Source organism: Mus musculus, chromosome 2 (assembly GCF_000001635.26).
Source record: "Mus musculus strain C57BL/6J chromosome 2, GRCm38.p6 C57BL/6J".
Taxonomy (NCBI): domain Eukaryota; kingdom Metazoa; phylum Chordata; class Mammalia; order Rodentia; family Muridae; genus Mus; species Mus musculus.
In genome coordinates this window covers 110,621,993-110,649,493 of record NC_000068.7, presented here as the reverse complement: position 1 = coordinate 110,649,493, position 27,501 = coordinate 110,621,993, and the positions used below count along the sequence as shown (strand labels likewise).

General features: G+C 36.9%; 1 protein-coding gene and 1 long non-coding RNA gene across 4 annotated transcripts in view; one reads left to right on the top strand and one right to left on the bottom strand.

Moving 5' to 3' along the window:
• Positions 1–148: 148 nt before the first annotated feature.
• The window catches only part of Slc5a12 (solute carrier family 5 (sodium/glucose cotransporter), member 12), a 52,047-nt gene continuing 24,694 nt past the window's right edge, over positions 149–27,501 (bottom strand). The window contains exons 9-15 of one of the 3 annotated variants that reach the window (NM_001177624.1): positions 25,246–25,358; positions 16,713–16,780; positions 12,310–12,396; positions 8,593–8,759; positions 7,669–7,772; positions 5,023–5,150; positions 149–3,230 (exon numbers count right to left, since the gene is read on the bottom strand). In NM_001177624.1, the coding sequence (NP_001171095.1) occupies positions 3,078–3,230; positions 5,023–5,150; positions 7,669–7,772; positions 8,593–8,759; positions 12,310–12,396; positions 16,713–16,780; positions 25,246–25,358 (820 nt within the window). In that variant the 3' untranslated portion in view covers positions 149–3,077. Of the gene's footprint in view, positions 3,231–5,022; positions 5,151–7,668; positions 7,773–8,592; positions 8,760–11,434; positions 11,534–12,309; positions 12,397–16,712; positions 16,781–25,245; positions 25,359–27,501 lie in introns of all 3 variants that reach the window. The other 2 variants (NM_001003915.2, XM_006499489.4) reach the window with 2 other exon arrangements.
• Gm52522 lies at positions 3,150–16,542 on the top strand. The gene is made up of 3 exons (XR_003953888.1): positions 3,150–4,025; positions 5,213–5,302; positions 16,183–16,542. It is a non-coding gene; the product is annotated as a predicted gene, 52522 (long non-coding RNA).

Here is a 27,501-nt window from a genome sequence, read left to right as displayed (position 1 = left end):
AGGAGAGACAAAAATGAATGGATTATATAGGGGAAAGCCTCTAGAGGAATGGCAGCCCAGCCTGTGAGCTGGAAAGTTCAGAGTTAGGGGCAGGGTATGCCAGGTAGGGACTGAGAGATATTCAAAGAACCTGGAGGCCAGATCTGCTTTGGTGTGTAAAATAAGCACTTTATTCAGTCCCTTGTCCCTGGGTTCGAAACCAAACAGTTATATTTCTATTAAGTAGCTATATATAAATGAGTGTAAATCTATTTTGAAGACTTCTGATACATCAAACCCCAAAAATAATGTATTGGAAAAGTACACCTTTGAGTGTCATTTACATGTTTGCGAATTTTTATTGACTTCCTCAGTAGTATGAAACTGTAGCACTTAATCTTTCCAAGAACTATAAATAGAAATAACCCAGCAGTGATCTATTAATCGAAAGCTACAACTGATTTTGAAATACATGGAATCTGTAAATATACAAACAGACACTATACAAATTCTGAATTTTTTCTAAACTATCCTGAAAAAAAAAAATCTGAACAGATGAGAGAAAGCTCAGACTTTGCATGACATGCATTGTATTTTCTGATGTTCTGAGCAAGTTATAAAACATTTTGCTCATACTTGTTTTTAAATACTGTGTGAAAGCATCACAGCTTGTGGGCTTTGCTATTCTTGTTGAAGCACTGTAGTCACAAGATAGTAAAATTATGCAAAAAATGCTGTTTAAATTACACAAAAGTAAACCCCATGGCCCTGCCTCTTTTAAGATTCACCCTCGCTTCTGGGTACTGAGTTACTAACGTAGTTTGGGATGTTTGCTTAAGGTTAGAATTTACCAGTGTAAGACTTGAACCACAATAGAGCATGTTGTTTCCAGTCATGAACTTGTGGATATGATAAGATCCATCCCATTTTGGAAAATGTGGGACATTTTAATGATGTTTTATGGATACTCTAGCATAAAATCCAGAGCATGGGAATTCAGGACATTGTTTTTGACTTGTAACTATATTTATCTTATCAGTTCTTTTTTTTTTTCACAGCACCCTAGTAAAACATGTTCGAAGTCAATGCCATCAAAGAGAAATGGTGAAACAATTTCAGTCAAAATGAACACCAGTTTTTCATGCACTACACAATGGCAATTGGCCAGTCACTGGGTTAAGTTCTCACAATAATTCCATTAAATAAAAATAGTTTCTATTCCTTTTAATTGGAAAATAAGCTAATACTTTTAAAGTCTTTCCTCCAAACAACCAGATAATTTCTGTTAGAACTCATGTTTGAGTCTAAGCCATTTGATTCAGATACCTTCTGTCAACCAAGAAACTATACTTTTTTGGTCCAAAAAATGACAAATGTCAATCATCTAAATGAGTTTAGTGAAATAGACATTCTTATCCTCACCAGAGTCTACAATCATGCACAAAAGGCACAAAGGCTAGTTTCCATGTCTAGAATCTCACCACTCACACAACAATGTATTGAGAAGTCTCCGGACACTCTATGGCAAAATAGACCCATATTTAATCCATTTACACTGAATGTGGCCCTGTAACACCATCCTGAGCTGCCATTTTGAGAGTAAGGAAAGGAAGATGTTGGTACTTGCTGAGCCAATTGACTGTACACTTCGTAGTTTTCTTCCACTTCACCACACGACTAATACAGTTCCCAGACCTGTACAATATGGTTTTGGATTTTTTTGGGGTTTTTTTTTGGTTTTTTTCAAATTTCCCTCTGCTCCTACATAAAGGCATATTTGTTCAGTTTGGATGAGTTCTGCTCCAGAACTTTGAAGTTGTTATACAGACTAAAACTAATATAGTGCTTGCATCTGAGGGTGTGACTTAAGCTTGCATATGTGACCTGGATGAGTTCTTTGGATAATTTGTAAGACTCTATGGCTAATGATCTCTGCTGTAAATGATATGTTCTTTCAGGGTTCGTTTAAAATATACTGTCTGACCTCACAGCTTTCAATAAAGCATGACTTCCCGACTTCCCCTTTATTAAACTTTGTATATGCGATTCTTAACTTCTGGATATGCATAGACTTTTTCCACTTAAAATGTTTTAATTATTTATTATGTATATGCATCTATGTGCAAGTATGTGCACAGGAATGTGAATGTCAAGGAAGGTCACAAAAAGATATCAGATTACCTCGAGAGCTACCATTATGGGCAGTTATAAGCTACTCAACTTAGGTGCTGGGAATTGAACACAGGTCCTTGGGAAGAGTAACAAGTTCTCCTAACTGCTGAGCCATCTGTCCAGCTCCAATTTATCATTTTTAAATGACAGAAATTAAGAAACATTGCTTTAACAACACAAAGTGAATAGTATATTTATATGTGATGGCTCCCACTGTGAAAACTCATTTTTCTCCCCTTGTATTTAGTGCAATTGCCCTTAAAGTGTGGTCATAATAGCTCAGCAGAAATGACTAATGGAATGCATAACAGAGGCACTGTGAGGATACTCAGAGAAGTAAAGTGTTCTAGCTGTGGCCACAAGGTGGGCATGGTTCTGTCTACATGTCGACATACATGTGAGATGTGAGCTTTGAGAAGATGTCATTCCTATTTTATCAGCCTTGTCAGAGCAGCATTGAAGGTGCAGATTCCCATTTATGTTTGTCCTCTAACTCACCACGATGTTCTGATGGTTAAAACTTTAGAAGGTAGACTAGGGTAAGTGGTCAGGCAGATATTTTGCAAGAGCAAGGACCTGTGCTTAATTCTCAGCACCAAAACAAAACAAAAGCCTACAAATAAATAGACAATAAACCCAGAGTTCTAATTTGACAAGAATCAAGGAAACTTTAACTCCTTTCATCACAATCAAACTCAGTCCTGTTGAGTTATGTGGCACGAAGCACTTCAGGCCTTAGCTGATTTTTCTCACCTGAATTTGGTCTTCCCAAAGAACATCCTGAGTCATATCACTTCTATAAATAAGTATAAATAGGTACTGGACATCCCTCTTTTCTGACAAGAATCTGTACACAAGGCTATAACAAGAAGTGACATGAAGTACATGCATGCATGTGTGTAAAGATATCTGTCGCATGTATTGTCCTAGAAATAAGTGGTCTTCTCCGGCACACTGTTGCTGTAGCTTTTTTCTTTAGGGTTGTAGCCTGGAATCTGAGCCAAGGTGTCTTGCTTGAGTCCATTCTGTAGGCCAGATTCAACCCCTTGTTTCCAGGCACTGCCACTGTCAAGGTAATCCTGAGGAATGAGGAAAGACATTTATTAAAAGCCAGTCTTGACATGTTTAAAACCAACTTAAGGGACAGTGTGTAACTACTGCTCTTTTATGAAGGATGACCAAGATAGGTTTGTATTCATTTCTACTTCCCAAAACATCCTCACAATTCTTTCATAATCCTAACATTGGAGCTCAGAACACACAAAAGCATGTCCTGCCTCCTCCTGAAGAGGGTTGTTATTGCCTAGCTCTTCTGCTGTTCCTCATCTTGCTCTCCATTGTCAGTCAGTGCAATTCACTTAGAGCTCAAGCTGAGCATCATGATTTTTGACTGGTGAGAAGGCAAGTCTTATGGGTCTCTAGTTTGTCAAACAGAAATGTACTTCTTGGGTAAAAGGGCCTAAGGAAATTAGGCATAGTTGATGTTTCTTTGACTGTAACTTTCCACTATTTACACAAGGTATGATTTGAATGTGAAGTGCTGCTCTCAGTTTCACATCAGCTGATGATGCTGTTGGGAGGATTGTGACTCTTTAAGAAGTGGAGCCCATCTAGATCACTCCTGGCTTTTCCTTGGGGCTATATCTTGCTCTGACCTCCACAAGCATTCACTTCCCTTCTGTTTCATCCCCACCAGGATTTCGACAGTCTTCTCCTTCTCATGCTCGAACTAATCTGTTAATCTGTCCAAGTGCATGGGATTAAGCAATCATGGATGAACCATTTGAAACTGCAAGCCAAAACCACACCAAAACACAACAAACAACAATAAAAACCCACAACTCCTCCTTTGAGACTTTCTGCCAGGAATTTTGGTAAGAGATAACAGGCAAAAATAACTAATGTAATATGGTAGCGAATTAGAAAATTGTGTCTATGTCATTCTGTATAATCATCTTCTTTAGCTCTCAAATAGCAAAGGCTAAACAAAGGGAAAATAAGACTTGACACCAGGGTTAGACCCTCAGCTGTCTGACTCTCAAACTCATGAACTCATGGGACCCGTTTGACTGGGTCTTGTATTTTGTTCTGTTTATAAAATTTTTTTGATATATATATATATATATATATATATATATCAAATATATATCAAATATATATATATATTAATTACTGAAACTCATCTCTCAGGCAAAAGAGACTTGGGGAACTGCCCACTTACAATATCAACAATCCAGCCATGAGGAACATTTGCCCTTTAACCCATACACTTCAAGACCATCAGCTGTGGGGATCAAAGGTCAAAGGCTTGATCCTTTCAAGCTCTGACATTTACTGTTTTCTATTCTCATAGCCCTTTTAGTAGCAGATGTTGCAAAGGGGCAGAAGGGCATTCCCCAGGGGTGACACTCCTTCTTATTTAAGATTATCACCTAAGACCATTGGAAAATACAAATATGTATATTACAATTCATACCAATAGCAAAAATAGAGTTATGGTGTATGAAAAGAATTTTATGGTAGGGGTGTCACCACAACATGAGGAATAATATTAAAGGGTCTCAACATTAGACAGGTTAAGAAGATTAAACTCAAGTGAGGTTGAGAACTTAATGAGCCAACAGCTGTTTGTTGTTTGCTTGTTTGTTGATGATTTTTAATCTCTCTTTTTAAATGTATTCTTCACTCATGTATTACATCCTGGAGGCAGTTCCTGCTCCCTCCACTCTTTCCTATTCCCCACACATACCCCTCTGCTCTCTCCCAGATCAGCTTCTCTGCCAGGGGATGGGGGTAGGGTGTAGGGTGTGAAACAAAGGGCATACTGGGGAAGTCAACACCTGGTTTAAAAAGCTCATTTCATTTGCTCACCTGCTCTGTTTCCCGGTCATGCTGAACTCCACACCAGCACAGAGTTTTGTATTTCTTAGACCAAAAGCAAAATAAATTGCAAACAGGTCTTATTAAAAGTGGATCAATGTCTTTGCCTCTTTGCTTGCCTATTAAGAAAAAGGAGGTGGATTAAATGGCTTCAGTGCTCAGGTCTCCCGTTTCACTACAGGCAGTATTGACTTGAAGGCTGTTACTTTTGACCAGCTTGCAAACAAGCTTGAGAAGTGAATCCATAGAACTGGGAAGACTGCAGAAAGAGGTGAGAGCTAGCAGTTATAAATTTACAAACTGTCAGGTTGAGAAAGTTCAGGACTATAAAGTTAGATTGTGATAACATATTTATTTGGAAAATGTTCCTCTACTAGTAAATTTTGCAGGCCAACTGAAGAAATAACAGGAAGTATGTTTCTTAAATTTTATCTAAGTCATATATTTTGGGGATCATCTAGGTCAGTCTTTGTAAAATTAGAAGGATCATTCTCACTGTTTCTTTTTCTTCCATTACAACATCAATATCTTAGCGAGTCCTCCATGATTCTACCAGACAATCTTGACTCCCCTTACACTTTCTTTCTGACCCTCAAAGCATACCTGATTAGTGTCCTGGCCCTTTATGTCCTACTATGGACCAAGTCAGAATGACATTTACAGTAAGATGTAAAAGCTGATGAGGTCATCCTCCTAGAATCTTTGAAAATTTTCCAACCAATAAGACTAGTGTAAACACCACATCCTGCAAAGTGCTGGTGAGTATAAGTGCCAATCCATCTAAAGGTTCCTGAAGTAAGCAGTGTAACAAGAGTTAAACACATTGATCAGATTCCTTCTATGGCCCGTTGCTATGTCTAAGTACCATTTTGTGCCTGTCCAATATTTTGAGGTTCAAATAATATGTTCCACAGTATTACATTATTCTGTCAAAAGATGTTTTTAAAATAGAGTTCTAATTAAATCGGTATTTGTCAGTCAGTGCTTTCTACAGACTAGGTACTCTTCAAGCGTGTATTGTTAGCATGGAACTTTATACTGATTAGCAAATAATGTATCAAGGAAGTAACCATCTGTGACCTTAAAGATGGTAGAATCATTTTTCTTAATGAGGTAGGTGAGTGAGTGAGTGAGTGAGTGAGTGAGTTAGTGAAAGAATGAGAGAGAGAGAGAGAGAGAGAGAGAGAGAGAGAGAGAGAGAGAGAGAAAGATTGGTAGGGATAGAGGGTGATGTGCAAAAGCAGATGCCTGTAAGGATGAATATCAGTGTGGTTCTGGATCAAATGTTTTTAAGTCGGGGAAGGTGATATCTTTAAATAGACAACTAAATATCAAACACTGTAAAAATGATTTATATAATACAGACCAAGGCCTAAATTTTCCTAACAAAATTTTCAGCACAAAGGAGATTCATTACCCCAGAGGGGGAAGGAAGGGGTCAGAGAATGCCTCTGAATCAGACAAAGGCACAAGCAGTTTCTTTGTTTGCAGAAGTGGGATAAAATAAAACAAACAAAAAACAAAACAGGGAGTCTGTGCGAGGATGAGTGGGTAAGTTCTGATTGGATTTGTTAGCCAGATAATAAATTTTAATTGTTGGACCTTGGTGTTTTGTCTCAGAAACGAGTCAGTATCCAAATAAGGGAATAAAACCTGAGGGCTAGCTTTAGGAATATAATCTATTGGCTTTTAGCAAAAGAGAGGAAAAGGGGGAACAAGCCAAAATCTGCCCGTGCCATGCTTGCCATGCTAGGGCAGGCTAGAACCCTTCTAAAGAGTTCTTTGTTTCATATTAATTAGCTTCTGGGTGTTTTGTTGTCTTTCATTTTTGGTTTGGTTGTTTGTTTTCCTAAAATCAAAAAATAAGAGGTTGGGAGACAGGTAGTTGATCCTGAAGTTAGGACAGATGCTCAGTTTTACAAACAGGAAGCTTAAGAATGAAAATGTAACTCAACTTGGGATCTTCGTAGTTTTCCCTATTCCGAGGTTTATAACATTCTTTATAAACAAAACCTTGAAGATCAAGCTTAATGAAAGTAGACTATTTCAGTCTGTGACTATGATATGTAAGAAACTTTTCAAATAACTGAGGCCAGAAAAGGACCTCAGACTCCCTGGAACTGAAATTATAGACAATTGTGAGCTACAATTCGGGTGCTGGGAGCTGAATCTGAACCTAAGCAACCAGTGTTTTTAACTACTAATATATACCTCCAGACAGCAATATCACTACTTTTATTGCAACCTTGGTTCTCCTTCCTCTGAACAAAAGCAATGTTGTGTCAAGGCAGTAACCCTGTGAGAACAGAATAAAGAATGGCTTATCATCCAACCCCTTCTTTTCCTCTTTGTGGTCCCTGTGCACAGTGTACAAGCCTCAAAGACCTATAATGAAATCCTGAATGTAAAATAGTATTAAAATGAAAATAGTATTAAAATGTAAAATAGTATTACTTAGCACTGAGTCTTCCTCCACCCATTACCTCATCCCCTCTCCCTTCAAGAAGAGAAGCCCACCCTGGGGCATCTAGTTGCAGCAGGACCAAGCACTTGGTGCCCTCAGAAGCAAATGTGTGAGGCTGCCAGGTTGACAATGGCATAAAATACGCCTCTAAGAGGGTAATCCAGCCAACCTACCTGTGAGGAAACTGATGATTATTCCAGCAGCGATACATCCCAGGCAGCCCACAGCACTGAAGTAAAGGTAGGAGAGTGAGTACCATGTGTCAGCTAGGACAGGTCTGTTGAGAAAAGCAGCACATGTCACCAACTGTGTTCATTGTTCAGAAATAAGGACTCATCACTTCGGGGGCACTCACTGTTACCTTTGCATTCTAGCATCTCTTAAAATCCCAATGTTTCATATTTTACTATTTAATTCTTTAATAAAATTAATTAATTATGAGCTTCATTGACTTTTCATTATACACAATTCATATCATGACAGATTTAAAATTATAGATATGTATGTGCATGTACATGTATATATAAAGAGAGAGGGAGAGTGGAGAAGGAGAAAGAGACAGAGAGACCAGAGACTGAGAAAGAAAGAGAGATAGACAGAGAGAGAGATTTTGTAATGAGGTACAGATGTTCCATTCTTTGTCAGTTACTTACCTTTCAATTTTTCATTAACCCCAGATTTACTGAAAGAATTGTGACAGACATTTGTCTATGTGTATGAGCTAGTAGAAAGCCTCCAAAGGGATGTGTCAGAGCTTTCATGGGATAGAAGCATTGGATTATAGATACAGAGAGAGAGAGAGAGCACAGCCTTCAGATACTTTGCAGTAGGATCATCACCCCCATCTGTTCTTCAGCCCTCCGACATATTACTTTTGCTCTTGTTTACCTAAATGCAGAGGAATAGCTATCTTCAGAACTCTGTATAATTTTGCACTATTAGATATCTAACATTACATTCTTAGATTGTAGAGTATAATTAGCATTATGTAATCTAATGTCCTTAGCTATGGGCCTATGTTTTTACTAAGTCAATATTTCCTAGTTTCAACCTAGCAGTAAGACTTAGTATGATATCTTTAAACACAGCATTCATACCTGCTGGAAATCTGTGGGGCTACTGTTGTTGTTATATTTAGTTCTACACAATGCTCTGTTGATAGAGGTAAAGGTAATGTCTTGGATTCTGGTGCAGGGTAAATGAAAGATCCAATGGCCACCCAGAATGACAACGTGATTCCAGTAAGAAGTCCTCCTAGAGCACCCTTGATGGAGAAAAAAACAAGATAATGAGGGAGTAGATGAAGATTGTCCTTGCAATATTGACATCAAGTGTTAATGCTTTTTCTTGTATGAATAGTGATATAAGGTGTTATGTACAATGGAGATCCAAGCTGTCCACCTTATATCTTGGTCACAGGCATTTAAAACAGCTCAAACTGCCTTCATTCAAACCCCCAGAAAGCAGATTTATTTACTTATTTATTTACTTAGTCTCTGTACTGAGTGTGGATTCTAGGTTCTTATGCATGCTAGACCAAATTTCTACCACTAAATCATAACTCCCTACCAGCTAATAAAGTTATTTTAAGTAAGAATAAGTTGTTCCTTAAGTGAATTTTTTTCTGCTGCCTGTTTGTTCCTCCTGTTACTTTTGAAGCCTTGGTGTTCAATAGAAGAATTTCAGAAGCTATTAAAAACTTGAGACATCGTAGTCAAATTTTATCAAGAGATACTGTACAGAGAGTCTAGCTGTGACTTCATTTCACAAGTTAGAAAAGTCTCCTGACTCTCTAGTTTTGGGTTTGTTTGCTTAATCAATCAATTGATTGATTCTAAACTCGAGTTTATTTTTCTTATTATAATAAAAAGTGTATTTTTATTATTCCAGACATTTAAAGTTTATGTTTCTTAATAAACAGTGGAAATTTGATGGACAATTTATCCGGCAAGGAAGCAGAACAAATCTAAACACTAGGATTGCTGGAAAAGTGACATTAGATGCTTCTTTTTTTTTATTGGATATTTCATTTCAAATGTTATCCCCTTTCCCAGTTTTCCCTCTAGAAAATGCCTATCCCATCCCTCATCCACCTGCTTCTATGAGAGTGCTCCTTCCCACCCCCACCCCCATTGTTTGCCATTATATAGCTGATACTTTTGTGGAAGAAAACAGCTTGTTGGGTTTCTTTATACACAAAAGGGAGTCTTTTGTAAGGACTCAGAATGCTTTCTCCATTATTGTTTGGTGAAATAAAATCAACATGTGTAAATGAATACTTGTGCTTTTGGCCTGGACAAGAGGTCTGCAAACTTCTGTAAATGGCCATGTTTTAGGCTTTATGATCTGTGAAGTATGTCACAGCTATTCATCTTTGCCCTTGTACCAAAAGAATCATGGACAATACCAAACACAAGAGTTTGGTTGTGGTTCAGTCAGACTTCATTGACGGACATTAAAATTTGATATTAATGTGTTGTTAAATATAATCACTTTGAGTTTCCTCCTACTTAAAAATGTCCAAACATTCTTAGATTGCAGGTCATACCCACAGACAGGAAGCCAGCAATGTAGCTTTGTTTGTACTAGATCAAATTTCCTGAACTCAACCTAATAGTAAAAAATGACCTAATAGTAAGAAATGCTGGTAAGTCAACTTGGGTAGCCACCCAGACAGTCATGTCTCTGGTAGTCCCTTAGTAGTTAAGGTCAGTGAACAAGAGAAGAGATGGCACAAGTTCATAGTATTCACTATCCTTTGTATATAGAACAGCATTCTTTTTCTGCATAATTAGAAAAATTAGGGCATACCAACAAAGATAATCTCTAATTCATTACTTTGCTTATTTTTTAGATTATAATATAATTATATCATTCTCTTTTACCTTTCCTCTGAACTCTCCCATATCTCTTTCCTTGATCTCTTTCCAATTGATGGCCTATTTTATTAATTGCTATTGCATGTATGTGTGTATATATGTATGTATGTATATGTGTATGTATGTATATATATATGTGTGTGTGTATTTTAAACATAACTTAGTCAGTATGTATAATGTTACTTTTGTGTATACATCTTCACAGTTGACCATTTGATACTGGATAACCAATTCATATGCTCTTCCCTGGGGAAGACTATTTCTCCCCTTCGCACTAGTCCTTAGTTGCTTATATTTCTTGGTCTAGAGTGAGGCCTGTGGTCTTTCCTATGTCCACATGAGCATGGCTATTGTTTTTCTAATTGTGTATATTCTAGTAAAAACATATGTTACTGAATATGTCTTTTATATGTATGGGTTTAGTAACTAGATAGTACCACAAATTATAACCTATGATATAAACATTTTAATAAACCCAAATACCACAGAAGCAATTTTCATAGTGTTCTAATAATACTGCAGAAGAAGTTTTACAAATGCCCAAATGTTCACTATATATCCAAGTTCACTACCTAATTCTACAAAACTATCTAGAATAGTATCAACCAAAATCAGATAGTTATATGTGTACAACCAGATGGGTCTTCAAACTCATAATTTATACATAAATACAAGCAGGCTTTCTGGAGTCTCTCTGATTGTGCATGTAAGTATGTAGAGGATGACATACAAGTGACTGTTCAATTAGAGAAAGTTATATTCAAAATGGATTTGAATGGTGCTATGTTACTTCTCTTAAAAGGTTCTTATCACAAAGGAACTTGCACAATATGTACTCACTGATAAGTGGATAATAGCCCAGAAACTTAGGATACCCAAGATATAAGATACAACTTGCCAAAAGCATGAAATTCAAGAAGAACGAAGACCAAAGTGTGGACACTTTACCCTTTCTTAGAAATGGGAACAAAACACCCATAGAAGGAGTTACAGAGACAAAATTTGGAGCTGTGACGAAAGGATGGACCGTCTAGTGACTGCCATATGCAGGGATCCATACCATAATCAGCTTCCAAATGCTGACACCATAGCATACACTAGCAAGATTTCGCTGAAAGGACCCAGTTATAGCTCTCTCTTGTGAGACTATGCCGGGGGCCTAGCAAACACAGAAGTGGATGATCACAGTCAGCTATTGGATGGGTCACACGCCCCCTAATGGAGGAGCTAGAGAAATTACCCAAGGAGCTATAGGGAACTGCAACCCTATAGGTGGAACAACAATATGAACTAACCAGTACCCGGGAGCTCTTGTCTTTAGCCGCATATGTATCAAAAGATGGCCTAATCGGCCATCACTGCAAAGAGAGGCCCATTGGACTTGCAAACTTTATATGCCCCAGTACAGGGGAACGCCAGGGCCAAAAAGGGAGAGTGGGTGGGTAGGGGATTAGGGGGGTGGGTATGGGGGACCTTTGGGATAGCATTGAAAATGTAAATGAGGAAAATACCTAATTAAAAAAAACAAGGTTCTTATCTGGCCTATACCTGAAAAACACTCTACTTATATTTATTTAAAGACATGCAGCAGAAGAGCTAGATGTGAGAATATCTTTGACTTGTCATTTCTATGTATTAATCATTTTGCATAAGACCTTTCAAGGCCACCTCTTCCCTAATCCGTCTTTTGCTCTAAGCAGGTTTCAGTATAGTCTGATCTAGTAGGACCTATATCCTGTTTAATTCTATAACTCTGTATATGTATATGTTTGTAAAATACAATGCAGGTGACATGAATTCCAGGCGCTTTATTTGTTTGTAAAGTTGTTTGTTTGTTTTCTAGCAAAAACAAACAGCCTTCCCAAGTGAGGGAAGAGGAAAGAGAAAATGAAAAGAGCCTAATTTAACTTATGAAGAGAGGTATTGAATCCTTACCTTCCAGTTTACAAAAGGAAACACGAGTCCCAAAGTGAATAAACCTAGCATCGGTCCCCCACACATGCCATGGATGCTGAGGGCAGCCTATAAGACAAAGCAGACCAGATCAGCCTAACAATGACAGTGCATTTGTAGCCTTCCCTCACACCAGCACCCCTTTCTTGAACCTAGGATAAAGTTGAGCTACATTCATTAGTCATATGGGATAGATAGATAGATAGATAGATAGATAGATAGATAGATAGATAGATATGCATCTGTATCTGCATACCATTACACACACATAAACTATTCATATTCTTATGCACATCAATGTGTGTGTGTATGTGTGTGTGTGTGTGTGTGTGTGTGGTGTATGTGTATGTATGTATGTATGTTTAGAGTATAGCAATTTTATAAACTTGAAATTGTTGGACCCACATTATCTTGTTATAGCAAATCGTTTTGTTTTTTGGTTTTTTTTTTTCTTTATTTCACTTGCTTAGAACTCAGAAGGCCCTGGGTCTAATTCCCAGCACCATAGAAATATTTTGTTTATTTGTTAAGTGAGTTACTCTTTCAATAACCTGTAACTGATTTTTCCTATCCTGCATGGCCAATCAGTTGTTTTAACTTGGTTTGAATTTTTTGTCACTTAGATAATAATTATCTGGAGGGCAGCCACTGACATTCCATCCATTGCACCTCAATTCATGGAGAATGTCTGTAGAACACTGGGGAGGCCATTAGACACCCTTTAACTCTTCCTTTGATTTCTCTCTACATTTATGGATATTATCTTAATATATTGTTTGGATATTAAGAAATTTTGAGTAGAGCATTTTCATGTCTTTCATTCTTTAAATGACTGAAGCAAATAAACTTCCTTAGGGTTTATGGACTACCTATAGTATAAACATGAGTAAAAACAGGGTTTCTGAGGTATATATAATTATGTCCATGCAAATTCATGGGTAACATAAGAAAAATAGCATTGTGGCAAAACTGAGAAAGTATGCTTTCAGCATGAAGAGTCTCTGAGACCTTCCAACAACTGGAAAATAGAAACGCATTGAATTATGCTAATGAGCCTGTACACAGATGCATGCACATACAACATGTATAAAACTACTTTTGTTACAGCACATTTTTGTTTGTTTTTATTTTCTGCTGGTTTACAGTTGATTCTTTTTTTTTCCATTTTTATTAGATATTTTCTTCATTTATATTTCAAATGGTATCCCGAAAGCTGCCTATACCCTCCCCCTGCCCTGCTCCCCTACCCACCAACTCCCAATTCTTGGCCCTGGTGTTCCCCTGTACTGGGGCATGTAAAGTTTGCAATACCAAGGGGCCTCTCTTTCTATATCTGTTCAAGACCATGTGGATTTTATATCAGGATCCAAGCTTTAGAATGCTTCCAAGATCTTATAACAATTTGTTTGTCATGTGCCACCTGGGTAGGTGACAGACAGTCAAGAAGATCCATCCATCTAGACAATGACTCATTCAATTCCCACACTCACTCAGGACCGTGACAGTAAACAAAGTTTGTAGAAAAGAAACTGGCTGCTAGAAAGACACTCAAGTCTATTTTCATTTAGAGAGCGGACAAAGGTGATATGGATTTGTCTGGCTTAATATTTTTACTATTTTTTTTTAACCAATAGCAGTCTTTAAAAAAATCAAGAGATTTTAGGTTTGGTTTGGTTTTTGTTTGCTTGTTTGTTTGTATTTATGTTTGTGTTTTTTGAGGCAGGGTTTCCTCTATCTAACAACCCTCTATGGTTGTACTGGAACTCTTTTGACCAGGCTGTGAGTTTGAGACCTGCCTGCTCTACAGAGCTAGTTCCAGGACAACCAGAGCTGCACATAGAAATCTTACCTTGAATAGTTAAATATTAAAAATAAATTGACAGGAAAATAATAGATGACAGACAGACAGACAGACAGACAGATAGATAATAAAAATACCAAGAGCACAGACAGATCACCATAATACCCTCCTTACTTTATTTAAAGAAGAAACTGGCTTTGATAGAGCCTACCTTTAAAAATTAGACTGAATTCTCACTATAACCTGCTACATAATACTAAGACTTGATGAAGTTTCTGCTATTAACATATTTATTCAACTTTCACTTTCTTCTTGTTATATAAAAATATAAATATACAAGATATCTTCCCATTTCCTCTAGCCATATGTTCTTTTTCCAGAAATATGAGCTACAATATATTATTGTAATTTCTTTTCCTGATTCATTTTCAAAGAATTCCATCTCTTTTATCACTTTGATAAGAAAAGGGCATATGAGATTAAAATTTTTCCCCTGTCCTTTGTTATTTACTATTTGTAGTATTTCCTTTCCTGGAGATAGGATTAATTCATCATGATATAGCAGCTTAATTTTGAAGATAATTACTAGCTTTCATTTGAAGACTCAATAAAATACTAAAGATGTTTATCTCCTCTTGAATGTGGAGAGGACTTGCAATACCTTATGTCTCAGAGCAACAAACAACAGAAATTCAATCCAAGAGGTTCTATTTTAGATACATATATATTCAAATGTTCCCTGTGAATCTGTAGTCTATGAAAGAACAGAGATTTATTTTTACTTCCTTTTTATTGTCATTTAGTATTTTTATTTGGAGACAAACTTAAAGCTACTCTACCTTGGTGTCTACTTCAAAGTCTACATTTCTTCTGAGTTTCCCCTACAATTAGAGGACAATATAGACAAATGTGTACTCTTAGCTCTGGAGCTGCTTACAGGGCATGGCATGGCATTTAGCTATGCTTACCTTGCTTAAAATGTCAGAAGAGCATCTTATACCCACTTCCAGAACTTTTTCCTGGTGAGGATTTAATGTATACTCCAAAGGAAACCGTATTTGTGTACAACATATTGGGGTGACCCTGAAATGCCCACTATTATCACTGTATGTGTCAATGCTGACCCCTGGTATGGAGTTTTGATTTTTGTGGCATGGCTTCTGGATATTAGAATGCTTAAGATCTAGGAAAGATCTGCTTTAGTTGCAATAAAAACGTCTGGAAATAGTATATGGCAACATTTTAACTATCAGGAACCTTTAAAGGCTTTTGAATTTTGATCATAATGAATCTTGTCATCACTTCATGAGTTTTATTATCTTCCTATTCTGAAAGGAATCCAGCTGAAAATTTACATCTTTAGCTAATTCAGATCTGCTAGAGTGACTATCAGAATATGAGACATAAGAAATGGGCAGAAGATTAAAAACTAGAAGAGCAAAGAGGTGCAAATCAGATGTCTCACAGGAAGCTCTCTGAGGCCCTCATTACTGACAAAGCCTTCCTGCTCTCCTCTGATCCCACCCCACATCCTCCAGCACACTATTGCAAGATAAACAGCTTTCATAGCCATTGGGTTTCTCACAGCCTTCAGAATACTAAGATATGTTTCGTCACATGTATTAAGAGAATACCATATGTATGGCATGTTGCACATGAGACCTGACTGTGGTAATTGTCTCCCTTGGAACAGTTCACAGATTAAAACTTTTCAAGACACATTTTGTAAATTCCTGCACTAAAACAGTAACACAGGACTTGAATACCAAACTTAAATATATGAAACACTAAACAAAAACATTAATTAAGAGAAGTTATTTATCTTTTATATAACACTGAAAATTATGGTTACCAGCATCACCTACAATTACATGACATGTGTATAAAGATGGGCTTTGTGAAGAGAAAAGTAGACTCAGTGCAATCATGAAGACATGTGGGACTTGAGTTTCTGTTGGTTTACATATGGAAAACGAGAATCTGCATATTGATTTACTATATGCAAATAGTGAAGAGGTAGAGTAAAAAATTAACAATTGTTTTTATTTTCTCAGATGTGGTTTCCATTGCTGGCCTGCCAGGGTCCGTGTTATATGGACAGTGTGGCACACACTTGAGCCAATTAAGTCAGTTGGACCAGAATACTCAGCTGAACAAGGACAGAAGGATGAGTCCAGCTATCTTAACTCTTCACTATAGATAACAATTTATTTCCATCAGTCACTAGGGGTGTCTTGCCTCCTCTGGAACCTGCCACACCTTAATTGCAAATGAGCTGAAAATGGATGATTTTTTTTTAACCTACTGATCACAGTGAAAAAGAAAAAAACAAAGACTCATAAGACACTGGAAGGAATGTGAGAATACATGTTCTCTGAACTGAGAAAATAAACCCATGACAAATCATACTATTACCACTTTCACCTCCTGAAAGTAATTTTGGTTGAAATTTTCATGTATGTTGAAATTGGATCTGGTTTCCATAAATATTAATGTTGGCCCTTAGACTAATAGGCAAGGCATTAGAAAGGATAACAGAGGAAATTCTGCTATAAAATCAAATGTCTTCTCCCTCTTTCATTACCTGTACAACACTCCCCATGAGGGATGCAACCACAGCCATGGAGGTACACATAATACCGAAAAGGATACCTGCAAGAAGGAAAACATGGGATGATATAGTTCCTTAAGGTCAGCCATGAACACCCATCCCTGTGTCCAGCTCAAGTCCCACTGAAGGACTGTGGAAAGAAAACTTTCTTTACACAGCCAGTACAGCCTCTACTCAGCACATTTTTAATCTTTCCTTGGGTAAAATTAACTTGAGTCCAGGATTTTAAAATTTCTTTTTGGCATTCCAGAAGTCTGTCATGTGGAAAAATATGAATGTGGAAAGGGTCTAAGCAAACCCAAGCTAATTTGTAGGCACTAACTTAAGGTCAGCTTCTCACCAACAATAAGCTAAATATATATATATATTTATATATATATATAAATATATATATATATCATATCCAGACATTAAAGATGAAAATCTGTCCGTATTTTAAAGGTTCAGTAGCATTTCTGCTTTTCCCTTTGGTGTTTTATTCATAACATCTTTATGGTTCTTAGTAATGCTATAACAGTGTTAACAATTAATGATTATTTTGATCATATATCAACACACAGATTTGTTTATACATTAATGCAAGGAGCCTCTGATGTCACAGAAGTTTGACATTGAAGTCATTGTATTGTCTAGTGACTTTTAAAGATGATTTCTTCTCTTTAAAAATTATTGTTTTACACATTTCTATTTTAAAAACATTCTAAGAGCATATTTCTATAATAACTCATCAATAAAATAAAGGGAGAGATAGAATTAGAGAGAGTAACAGACACAGTGGCGGTATCTTAGTCAAGGCGATCACTACTGTTTTAATAGTCAACTTGGAAAAGTCTTGAAACAGTTGGGAAGGGAACATCACTGAGAAATTGTCTACATCAAGTTGGTTCATGGGCATGTCCGTTGAGGATTATCTTGTTTACTTTGAGGTGGGAACACCCCCACCACACACACACACACACACACACACACACACACACTGTAAGTATTGCCATTCTCTGGATAGGGAATCCTGAACTATATAAAATAAAGAATGCAAGCTGAACACGGCATGCATGCACTCATTCTCTCTGCTCTTGGCTGTTGGGTTAACTAGCTGTTACAAGTTCCTGTCACCTGGGCTTTCCTGTAATGATGGACTGTAACCTATAAGCTAAAATGAAGCTTTTATCTTTTAAGTTGCACTTGTTATACTAGTTTATCCCAGAAAATGAAATGAAACTAAAATACCTAAAGATCCAACCCAGCTCCTAATGTGACTATTGACCCAGTCTTATTAGACCCTCCCTAAAGTTCGGGTGCTGTGCCATACACCAGGGTAATAAAGTCAAAACTATTCTTGGCACCAAGGGTTCACATTCTGAGAGGGACTAACTACACTAAAGAAATCAATACACCGAATCTAATAGAAGAGAAAGGTGGAAAGAGTCTTGAACTCACTGGCACAGGGGAAATTTTCCTAAAGGGAACTCCAATGGCTCATGCATTAAGATCAAGAATTGATAAATGGGACCTCATGAAACTGAAAAGCTTCTGTAAGGCAAAGGACATAGTTGATAAGACAAATTGGCAGCCTACTGATTAGGGAAAAAAATCTTCACTAACCCCACATCTGATAGAGAGCTAATATCCAAAATATATAAGGAAATCAAGAAGTTAATCACCAAAAAACCCAAACAACCCAATCAAACAATGGGGTACAGGACTAAACCGAGAATTCACAACTGAGGAATCTCGAATGGTTGAGAAACACCTAAAAAAATGTTCAAAGTCCTTAGTGATCAAAGAAATGCAAATCAAAATTACCCTAAGATTCTACCTTACACCAGTCAGAATGGCTAAGATCAAAACCTCAGGTGACAGCACATTGTTGGAGAGGATGTGGAGAAAGAGGAACACTCCTCCATTGCTGGTGGGATTGGAAACTTGTGCAACCACTCTGAAAATCAATCTGGAGGTTCCTTAGAAAATTAGAAATAGATCTATCTGAAGACTCAGCTATACCACTCTGGGGAATATACCCAAAAGATGCCCCACCATGCCACAGAGGAATGTGTTTCACCATGTTCATAATGGCCTTATTTGTGATAGCCAGAAGTTGGAAACAACCTAGATGTCCCACAACAGAAGAGCGAATACAGAAAAAAATGTGGTTCATTTACACAATGAAATACTACTCAGCTATTAAGAATGAGAACATCCTGAATTTTGCAGGCAAATGGATGGAACTAGAAAATATCATCCTGAGTGAGGTAAGTCAGACCCAAAAGGACACACATGGTATGTACTCACTAATAAGTGGATATTAGCCAAAAAGGAGGAGGAGGAGGAGGAGGAGGAGGAGGAGGAGGAGGAGGAGGAGGAGGAGGAGGAGAAAAGAAAAAGAAAAAGAAAAAGAAAAAGAAAAAGAAAAAGAAAAAGAAAAAGAAAAAGAAAAAGAAAAAGAAAAAGAAAAAGAAAAAGAAAAAGAAAAATCTCATACAGAATACACAAGATACAGTCCACAGAATTCAAAAGGCTCAGCAAGCTGAAGTGCCCAAGTGAGGACAGTGAGGACGCCTCAGACCCATTTGGGAGAGAGAAGAAAGCAATCACAAGTGGGGAGGGAGGGAGAGACCTGAGAGGGAAAGTGGGTGGGGTAGACAGTGAGGGGAAGAAGGGAACATGATCTTGTATTGGGGGAGGGAAAAGGACTGAAACCCTGAGGGCCAGCAGAAAGAATGAGAACAGATAACCTCAGAAAATAGGAGGATGGGGGGACCCCCCCCCCAGAATGCAAAAAAGGCCTGGGAGGTGAGAGACTCCCAGGACTCATAGGACCTTTGATGAAATGCCCAAAAGTAGGAAAAGGGAACTTATAGAGCCTACCTCCAGCAGGAAGACAGGACATCAAGTGAGGGATGGGGTTGCCATTCCAGTCACACCTCTGACCCATAATTGTTTCTGTCTGAAAGAATTACAGGGATGGGAATGGAGAGGAGCCTGAGGAAAAGAAGGTCCAACGACAGGCCCAAAGTGGAAAACAGATCAAGAGGAGGTCCCAAGGCCTGACACTATTACTGAAGCTATGGAACACTCACTAAAAGGAATCTATCATGACTGCCCAACAAGCAGCTGAAAGAGTCAGGTGTAGATATTTGTACCCAACCAATGGAGAGAAGCATTAGAATTAGAGAAGGCTGAAAGAAGCTGAAGAGAAGGGCGATTCTGTAGGAGGACTGGAAGTCTTAATTAATCTGGACCCCTGTGATCTTTCAAACACAGGACCACCAAACAGACAGCATACACCAGCTGATATAGGCCCTAACATACATACAGTAGAGGACTTCCGGCTCTGTGTTCATTCAGAGATGATGCGTCTAACCCTCAAGAGACTGGAGACCTCAGGGAGTTTAGAGGTCAGGTGGGGTGGGGCGTAGGGAGGAGGTGTGGGATATGGAGCAGTAGGAGGGTGGATGGGGAGGGGCAGAGAATGGAATATAGAGTGTAAAAAATGAATTACAAATAAAATTAAATTTTAAAAAAGATATCAAAAAATGTATCCAAAAATACATTCACAAGAATGGTGCTTGTGGATTTTGTCCTACAATGTCTATATCAGCGCCAATGATGAGGCCACACAGTTACAGAAATAACTTCCTCCTTAGTCATACTTTTCCATGAATATCTGCCATTAGTTGGATACAGCATTGGCCACACTGGCCCTTCATCCTCTGGCATCTCTAATTAATTTAGTGGAAAAAGTCTGGAGACTCTAGTGAACAAATATGTGATTTTATCTATCTAACCTTGTTCAAACATAAAGGAAAAAAATTTATCATCCTATCATTCATGCATATACAAGACTACAGAGATTAATGAATATATAATATATATTTCTGAAAATAATTCACCAAACAATCAGAAAATTATCGCTTAAACACTGGCAATCTCAATTTACAACAGAGATATCAGGATCCATTTAAGCAAGGAAATATGAGTGGGATAGGGTGTTTTCAGAGAACAAATGAGGCAAGGGGATAATATTTGAAATGTAAATAAAGAAAATATCTAATAAAAAAGAAAGTCAGATTCAAATAAAAAACAAACACACAGAAACCAACAACAATAGGTTTTTATGAAAATGAAGTTAAATGCAAAAGCTAAGCATCTCAACTGGATATGAAACCTTGACAATTAACAGAGCATATCTACTGAAGAACAGTGGGTTTTAAAAAGAATTGTATGAGGTTAGTGCTAATTATTGAAGCACCCCAGGGCCATCCACAAATGATAGTTAATACCTTGAATCCATGGTTTTGTTTTCTTACATTCACTTAAGCATATATATATATATATATATATATATATATATATGCATATATATGTGTATATATATACATACATATATACATATATGTTGATATATATTTCCTGCACATATATACATATATGTGTATGTATATGTATATATATATACACATATATATGCATGTATATGTATATATATATATATATACATATATATATATATATATATATATATATATATATTGAACATATACACTGACCTTACAAAGTCAGCGTCATTGTGGGATTCTGTTTATAAGAAATTCAAGAAAGGCAAAAATCCACATTGTATAAACAAAATCTGGTTGTTGCTTTCATCTAGAGGAAGCTGAGAGTAGATAATGAGAAAAGCCATGAGAAAGCATTATAAGATATTGATCATGACAACACATCTTAGTAAGTAATTGGGTTTCATAGGTAGACGCACACGCTGGCTAGTTTTATAACAACTTGACTTGTTAGGGTTACCAGAGAGGTGGGGTCCTAAATTGAGAAACTTCCTCTAAAAGATTGTGTCATAGGCAATTTGTAGGCCATTTTCTTAATTAGCAATTAATGTGGTGAGGAAGTGTCCTCGCTACTCTGGGTAGGGCCATGCCTGGTCAGGTGGTCCTGGTTTGAATAAGAAAGCAGATTGAATAAGACACTGGGGCAAGCTAGTAAGCAGCACTCCTCCATTGCTCTGAATCAGACCCTGCCTCCAGTTTTCTGACCTGTTTCATTCCTGTTTTTACTTCTTTCTTCAATGAAAATGTATATGAAAATGCAAACCAAATAAATTATTTCCTCCCCAACTTGCTTTTGGTCATGATGTTTCCTTATAGCAATAGTAACCCTAGCTAGGACAATAGATTTGTCAAAACTCAACAAGTGTGTGCTTAAAAGTTTTCCATTACATTATAGGCATTTCTTATATTAAAATTCTTGAAACATATATTAAATTCTAGCTAATAATATGCAAGTTAAATAATTATGGAAAAAGAAATGGTGCTTGCAGTTTACTTTTAAGGAACCAACCAGTAAGGGGAATTAATGGATTGACAAAGAGCTGGATGTCTGTGTGACTAAGTTTAGGAAAAAAAATTAATGGGGAATTGTACATTTATATGAGGGTATTGATATGCTGTCACATTATTTTTATAATAAAATATGAGGAACAAAACATAAGTAAAAAGTAAAATTAAATATTGTGAGGAAATTTTTATTTGAGGGTAGTTTAAATATTGATAGAAACGTATATATCAGGAATGCAGAGGGGAAAAAAGTATGAAAAAACAACTAAGAAAAGTTAAAGATAAGGGAAACAAAGAGCTAAATTGAGAAGAATAAAAAAGTGGAAAATATAACTATTGTATACAATAATCACACTTTTGTAAAATCCAATTTAAATTTTGTGAGTAGACAAATGGCTATGTATGAACTTTACACAACAACAAAAAAAGGACAAAAAAATTAGCAATTTCACATGGATATTAAAAAACATAAAAAAATGTTATGTGGTTTGTGGCCATACCATCCTGAATTTAAGATCTAAGCTGATCTTTGCAGCTAAGCATTGTCGAGCCTGGTAAGTACTTAAGTAGGAGAAAATATTGTGAGACAATTCAATCATCCATAATATCAATAAAAAGAAAAAAAGACAGGAAAGACTGAAGAGAAAGATATAGAGGAAAGAATAGTGATGTGAAGAAGGTCATCTAAAGTTGGAGGGAAGATAGCACAGAGAAAGTAGCTGTAATTACAGAGAAACCTCAGGGTCTGTCCTGGGGGCAGGACTCCACACATCAAAGGCTCTCAATTGTAAAAATGCAAATATCTTTGAAAGTAAAGATCCAGAGGTAAGAATGCCAGGGTAGGAGTCCCATGCTTGCAAACTGCACTGAAAACAGTCTTCCTCAAGATCAACAGCATTGGCACACATGAGGATCCTGGAGATTTGGTTAGTCATAAAGAATGAAATTTTGTCCTTTTCTGGAAAATGGATTGAACTGGAGAAATGAGAAGCTACAGCTAGTAATGGTGTTCAAAATATATGATCCTTGAATGAAAGTGACTTTAAGAAGTTCATCACCAAGTACAATGACTATACATATAAAAGTAACAAGACTACAAATGAAATAATTAAACTACTGAATAAAGTGTTGTATAATCATTGAACTCCTACATTTTCAAAGCATTCATAAGAAAAGACACAATGTAAATTGCTTCCAGAAAAACAAAACAAACAAACAAACAAACAAACAAACAAACAAAAAACATGCTGGGCGGTGGTGGCGCACACCTTTAATCCCAGCACTTGGGAGGCAGAGGCAGGCAGATTTCTGAGTTTGAGGCCAGCCTGGTCTACAAAGTGAATTCCAGGACAGCCAGGGCTACACAGAGATACCCTGTCTTGGAAAAAAAAGAAAAAAGAAAGGAAGGAAGGAAGGAAGGAAGGAAGGAAGGAAGGAAGGAAGGAAGGAAGGAAGGAAGGAGAGAGAGAGAGAAAGAGAGAGAGAGAGAGAGAGAGAGAAAGAGAGAGAGAAACCCCAACCAGAAACAGGATTATATAGGTATAATTTTACTTACAAACTAAATTACTTTTCTAAATTTCCTGTACCTTCTATATTAAGCATATATTGTACATAATTTATCTGTATTAAAAGCAGCAAATTTAGAAGCTTAGGAAATAAATGCTTATTTTATTATTTCAGAGCACACACTGTTCTTGCAGAGAAATTGTGTTGTTTCCAGCACCCACATCAGGTAGCTCACACTGCATGCAACTCCAGTTCCAAGGGATCTGACACTCTCTTCTGACCTCTATGGGCACTATACTATGTGTACAAACCCATACACAGACATACACATATACATATAATAATCAAAAATAAAAATAAAAATTTAAAATAGCAGTGTTTGTGAAAATATAATTGAATGTGATAACTCCTTCAGTGATTATAATATGCAATTTTAATAAGTAAAAAAATCACTGAGAATCTTATTCATGCAGATTTCAATTATATTAAAACACCACTATCTCCCTCCAATTATTCATGTCTCTCCCTAAACCTCCCTCCCAACTTCACATCCCCTTTATTACTTTTTAGTAATCTGCTAAGTCCAATTAGTCCTACAAATATACTCATATATGTGGGTACATGCATTGGTTCATGATTAAACTATGAGAAACATCTCTAAAGAAAATTTAATCTCTCCTAACAAACAACCATCAACTGTCAATCATCTATATCACACCCTTTCCACCCAGCTTCAGAACATATTTGGGGGGGGGCACTCATAAATATAAGAACCAGAGGTTGGAGAGAACTAGATCAAAGCATTGTCATGTAGATATGACAGGAACTCTGCACCCATGAACTCACAACTGTAGTTGACTGCACAAGACCTGCTTAATATCAATCCAGTCAATATTCCAGAGTGAGTGAGTAAAGAAGAAATAAGCCCACACTTCTAGCTGAGGAGATAATATATAGCTTTTACTTAAACAAGGAACACTCATTCTCTGGTTGCATTAAGTGTTTGGTTTCATTTATTTGATAAAATGGCCCGTTATCTTCTGGCCACAACTTATCTAGCTGTATATCTGCTTATTCATATTAAGTGTTGATTCTCATAGTCCTTGTAGTCTGTCTCAGAATACAACAATGAATTTTACAGTTTATTACAATTGTGACGTTATAATGGAGGAGAGTTATAAGGTACCCTGACTCAGACAGAAGATGTTCCTTTAAAAGTGACAGTTAAGACAATCAGGGAAAAGATCCATAAACAGCAGGTGAAAGCCCTTGGTGAATGAAGGAGAAACCATTAGCGTAAACCTTGAGGTACAAAAGATGACTGTTGCCTTCTACAGCCTGAAGCTCCCAGAGAGTCTGGAACCGAGCATCTCCACATGTCAAATGTCTGGCAAGATCAACTCAGCATTATCAAGAGACCCTGATATACAGAGATTAGTGCATGAGATGCCTGAGAGGAAGGACCAGAGCAAGGTAAGCTAGAGCACCATTCCTTCCTGGTACCCTTCTGGTAAGAACTCTGGAAGCTTGAGATCTACATGCTTGTATCTCAGTGAGTATTTATGTCTACTCATGCATCCTGAACAGCACATGCAAGATTCTGATTCTCATCCCACCTAACTTTCATAATATGGAATAAAATTTCCACCAGCTATACCTACATAAGCCTTTACTGATCCAGGTACTCAGTTTGTCGGAGAGGTGTGGAAAACAGCTCTTGACAAAATCCTCAAAGGTCACTGTTGCTAAGGCATTGATGCTGGCAGCCACTGTGCTACAAAAAGAGAAACAAAACAAAATAACACACAAGAAAATGGTCTGAACTAAAATGGAAGAATCATATGTCAACCTTATTGTCCAGGAGAGGCATGGCAACATAGACTTGAAAAATACAGATATCCATACATGTCCACACTCTAGAACCCAGTGAACTACATAGCAAGCAGTCAAGGAATGTTCCACAGGCACACCAATGTGTGTGTGTGTGTGTGTGTGTGTGTGTGTGTGTGTGTGTGTGTATGTATATGAAAGGGGTATTCCTCTAGGCTCATTTGGAAGCAACAAAGAAGAGACTATCCTGACCCCACAGTAAATGCAATTTGTCATAACTTAACAATGTATCTATCTGTGTATCTGCTTATTCACACATAAGTGTTGAAAGGCCATAGTCGTTGTAGCCTACCTCGGAATACAACAATAAATTGTATAGTTTATTACAATTGTGAAGTTATAATGGAGGGCAGTTATAAGGTACCCTGACTCAGACAGAAGATGTTCCTTTAAAAGTGACAGTTAAGACAATCAGGGAAAAGATTCATAAGAAGCAGGTGAAAGCCCTTGGAGAATGAAGGAGAAATCATGAGCATAAACCTTGAGGTACAAAAGGTGACTGTTGCCTTCTACAGCCTGAAGCTTCCACAGAGTCTGGAATGTAATTAGTAAAAGATAAAAAGAGAGAGCCTGAGAAGAAACAAAAACCAGCTAACAACCATTCTATTCTCTCTCTCTCTCTCTCTCTCTCTCTCTCTCTCTCTCTCTCTCTCGGACATCACAAAATTGAGTGTGATAGATGTGCCAAAGCATCAGAAAGTTGGTGTTTTCTTTGCAAAATAGCATAAAAGATTATTTACAATCCTCACAGAGAACAAGAAACTTTTGGTTCAATAATAAGCTGAATTAAACTTAAAAGGTGAAAAACTATCACCCAAGAATGTTTCCTTCTAAAGACTATAATAAAAGAATTATTTTTAACTTCAATTATTTATCCTTGTTCACAAAGCATAGTTATATAAGGATACAAAAGAATATAATTCATAGAAAAGAAGAAAACTTCAAAAATATTTGTGTCTTTAATAATTTGATGAAAAAATATCCAATAATGTCAAGTACAAATAATTGAGATTTAAAATTGCAGTGTACAGAAAACTGTGTAAAAGAAAACCAATAACCAGCTTCTGATACATTCAAAATTGTATATTTGTTAAAAGCACTGACATCATTACAGCTATGGACCAAGGGAGGACTCAAAAATGTAGAGTTCATGAAGTATTTGAAATATATAGAAGAATTAGAATGAAATAAAAGTAATATTTGAAATCATTGGCTTATTTATTAAAAGTAAGACAAATGGTTGATAATTTAGAAGGGAAATATATCACTGCTCTACTTGATTTTGACATCATTTATATAGATTAGATGACTGATAATTTTACCCATTAATAACATAAGAAATATACTGTGATATTCATTGTAATAGAGAATATTTCCTTACTTATATTATGAAGCAAAATGATAACATCAAATATGATTTATTATTTCAGCATTTCAAAGATTGCTTGGCAACTAGGCAGCACGCTGCAGGATCATGCTGAGGAAGCAACGCTTGGACAATGAAATGTAGTCACAGAAGTCAAGTTGAAGCTGCAGTGTAGACCCAGCAAAGACAGAAGAGACAGCAACATATCATGTGAGTGGCAACACAGAGTTTGAATTGCTCAAACCCTAAGGAACTTCCAGTACTATGATGTCCAGACATCAGACATGGAATGTCAGGATTTAATGTCTGCAGTATTGAGTTATGATTTTGTCTTTGGCCAGTCACCCCTTTTGTGTGTCCCACCAGAATTTGAAAGTATGGAAATTTATTTTTTTTTATTCTTTTTTTAAGTATTCACAGCTGAGTTTGCCTTAACTGTTGTGAGAATACTTTACGCTTTTGATCAATGCTGGAACAATGTAAACACTTGATGGAATGAATATAGACAACATTAAAATAATAGAAAGTTTTAAACTAAATGTGAGAAATACCCCTGCATCCTGCATCCACTACTTATTCACTTACCAAAGGGAAGGTTTCTCCCGCCTCATCCTTCCTAAATTTCAGTTTCCTCATCTGCAGACTGGTGAGAGTGAGTGTC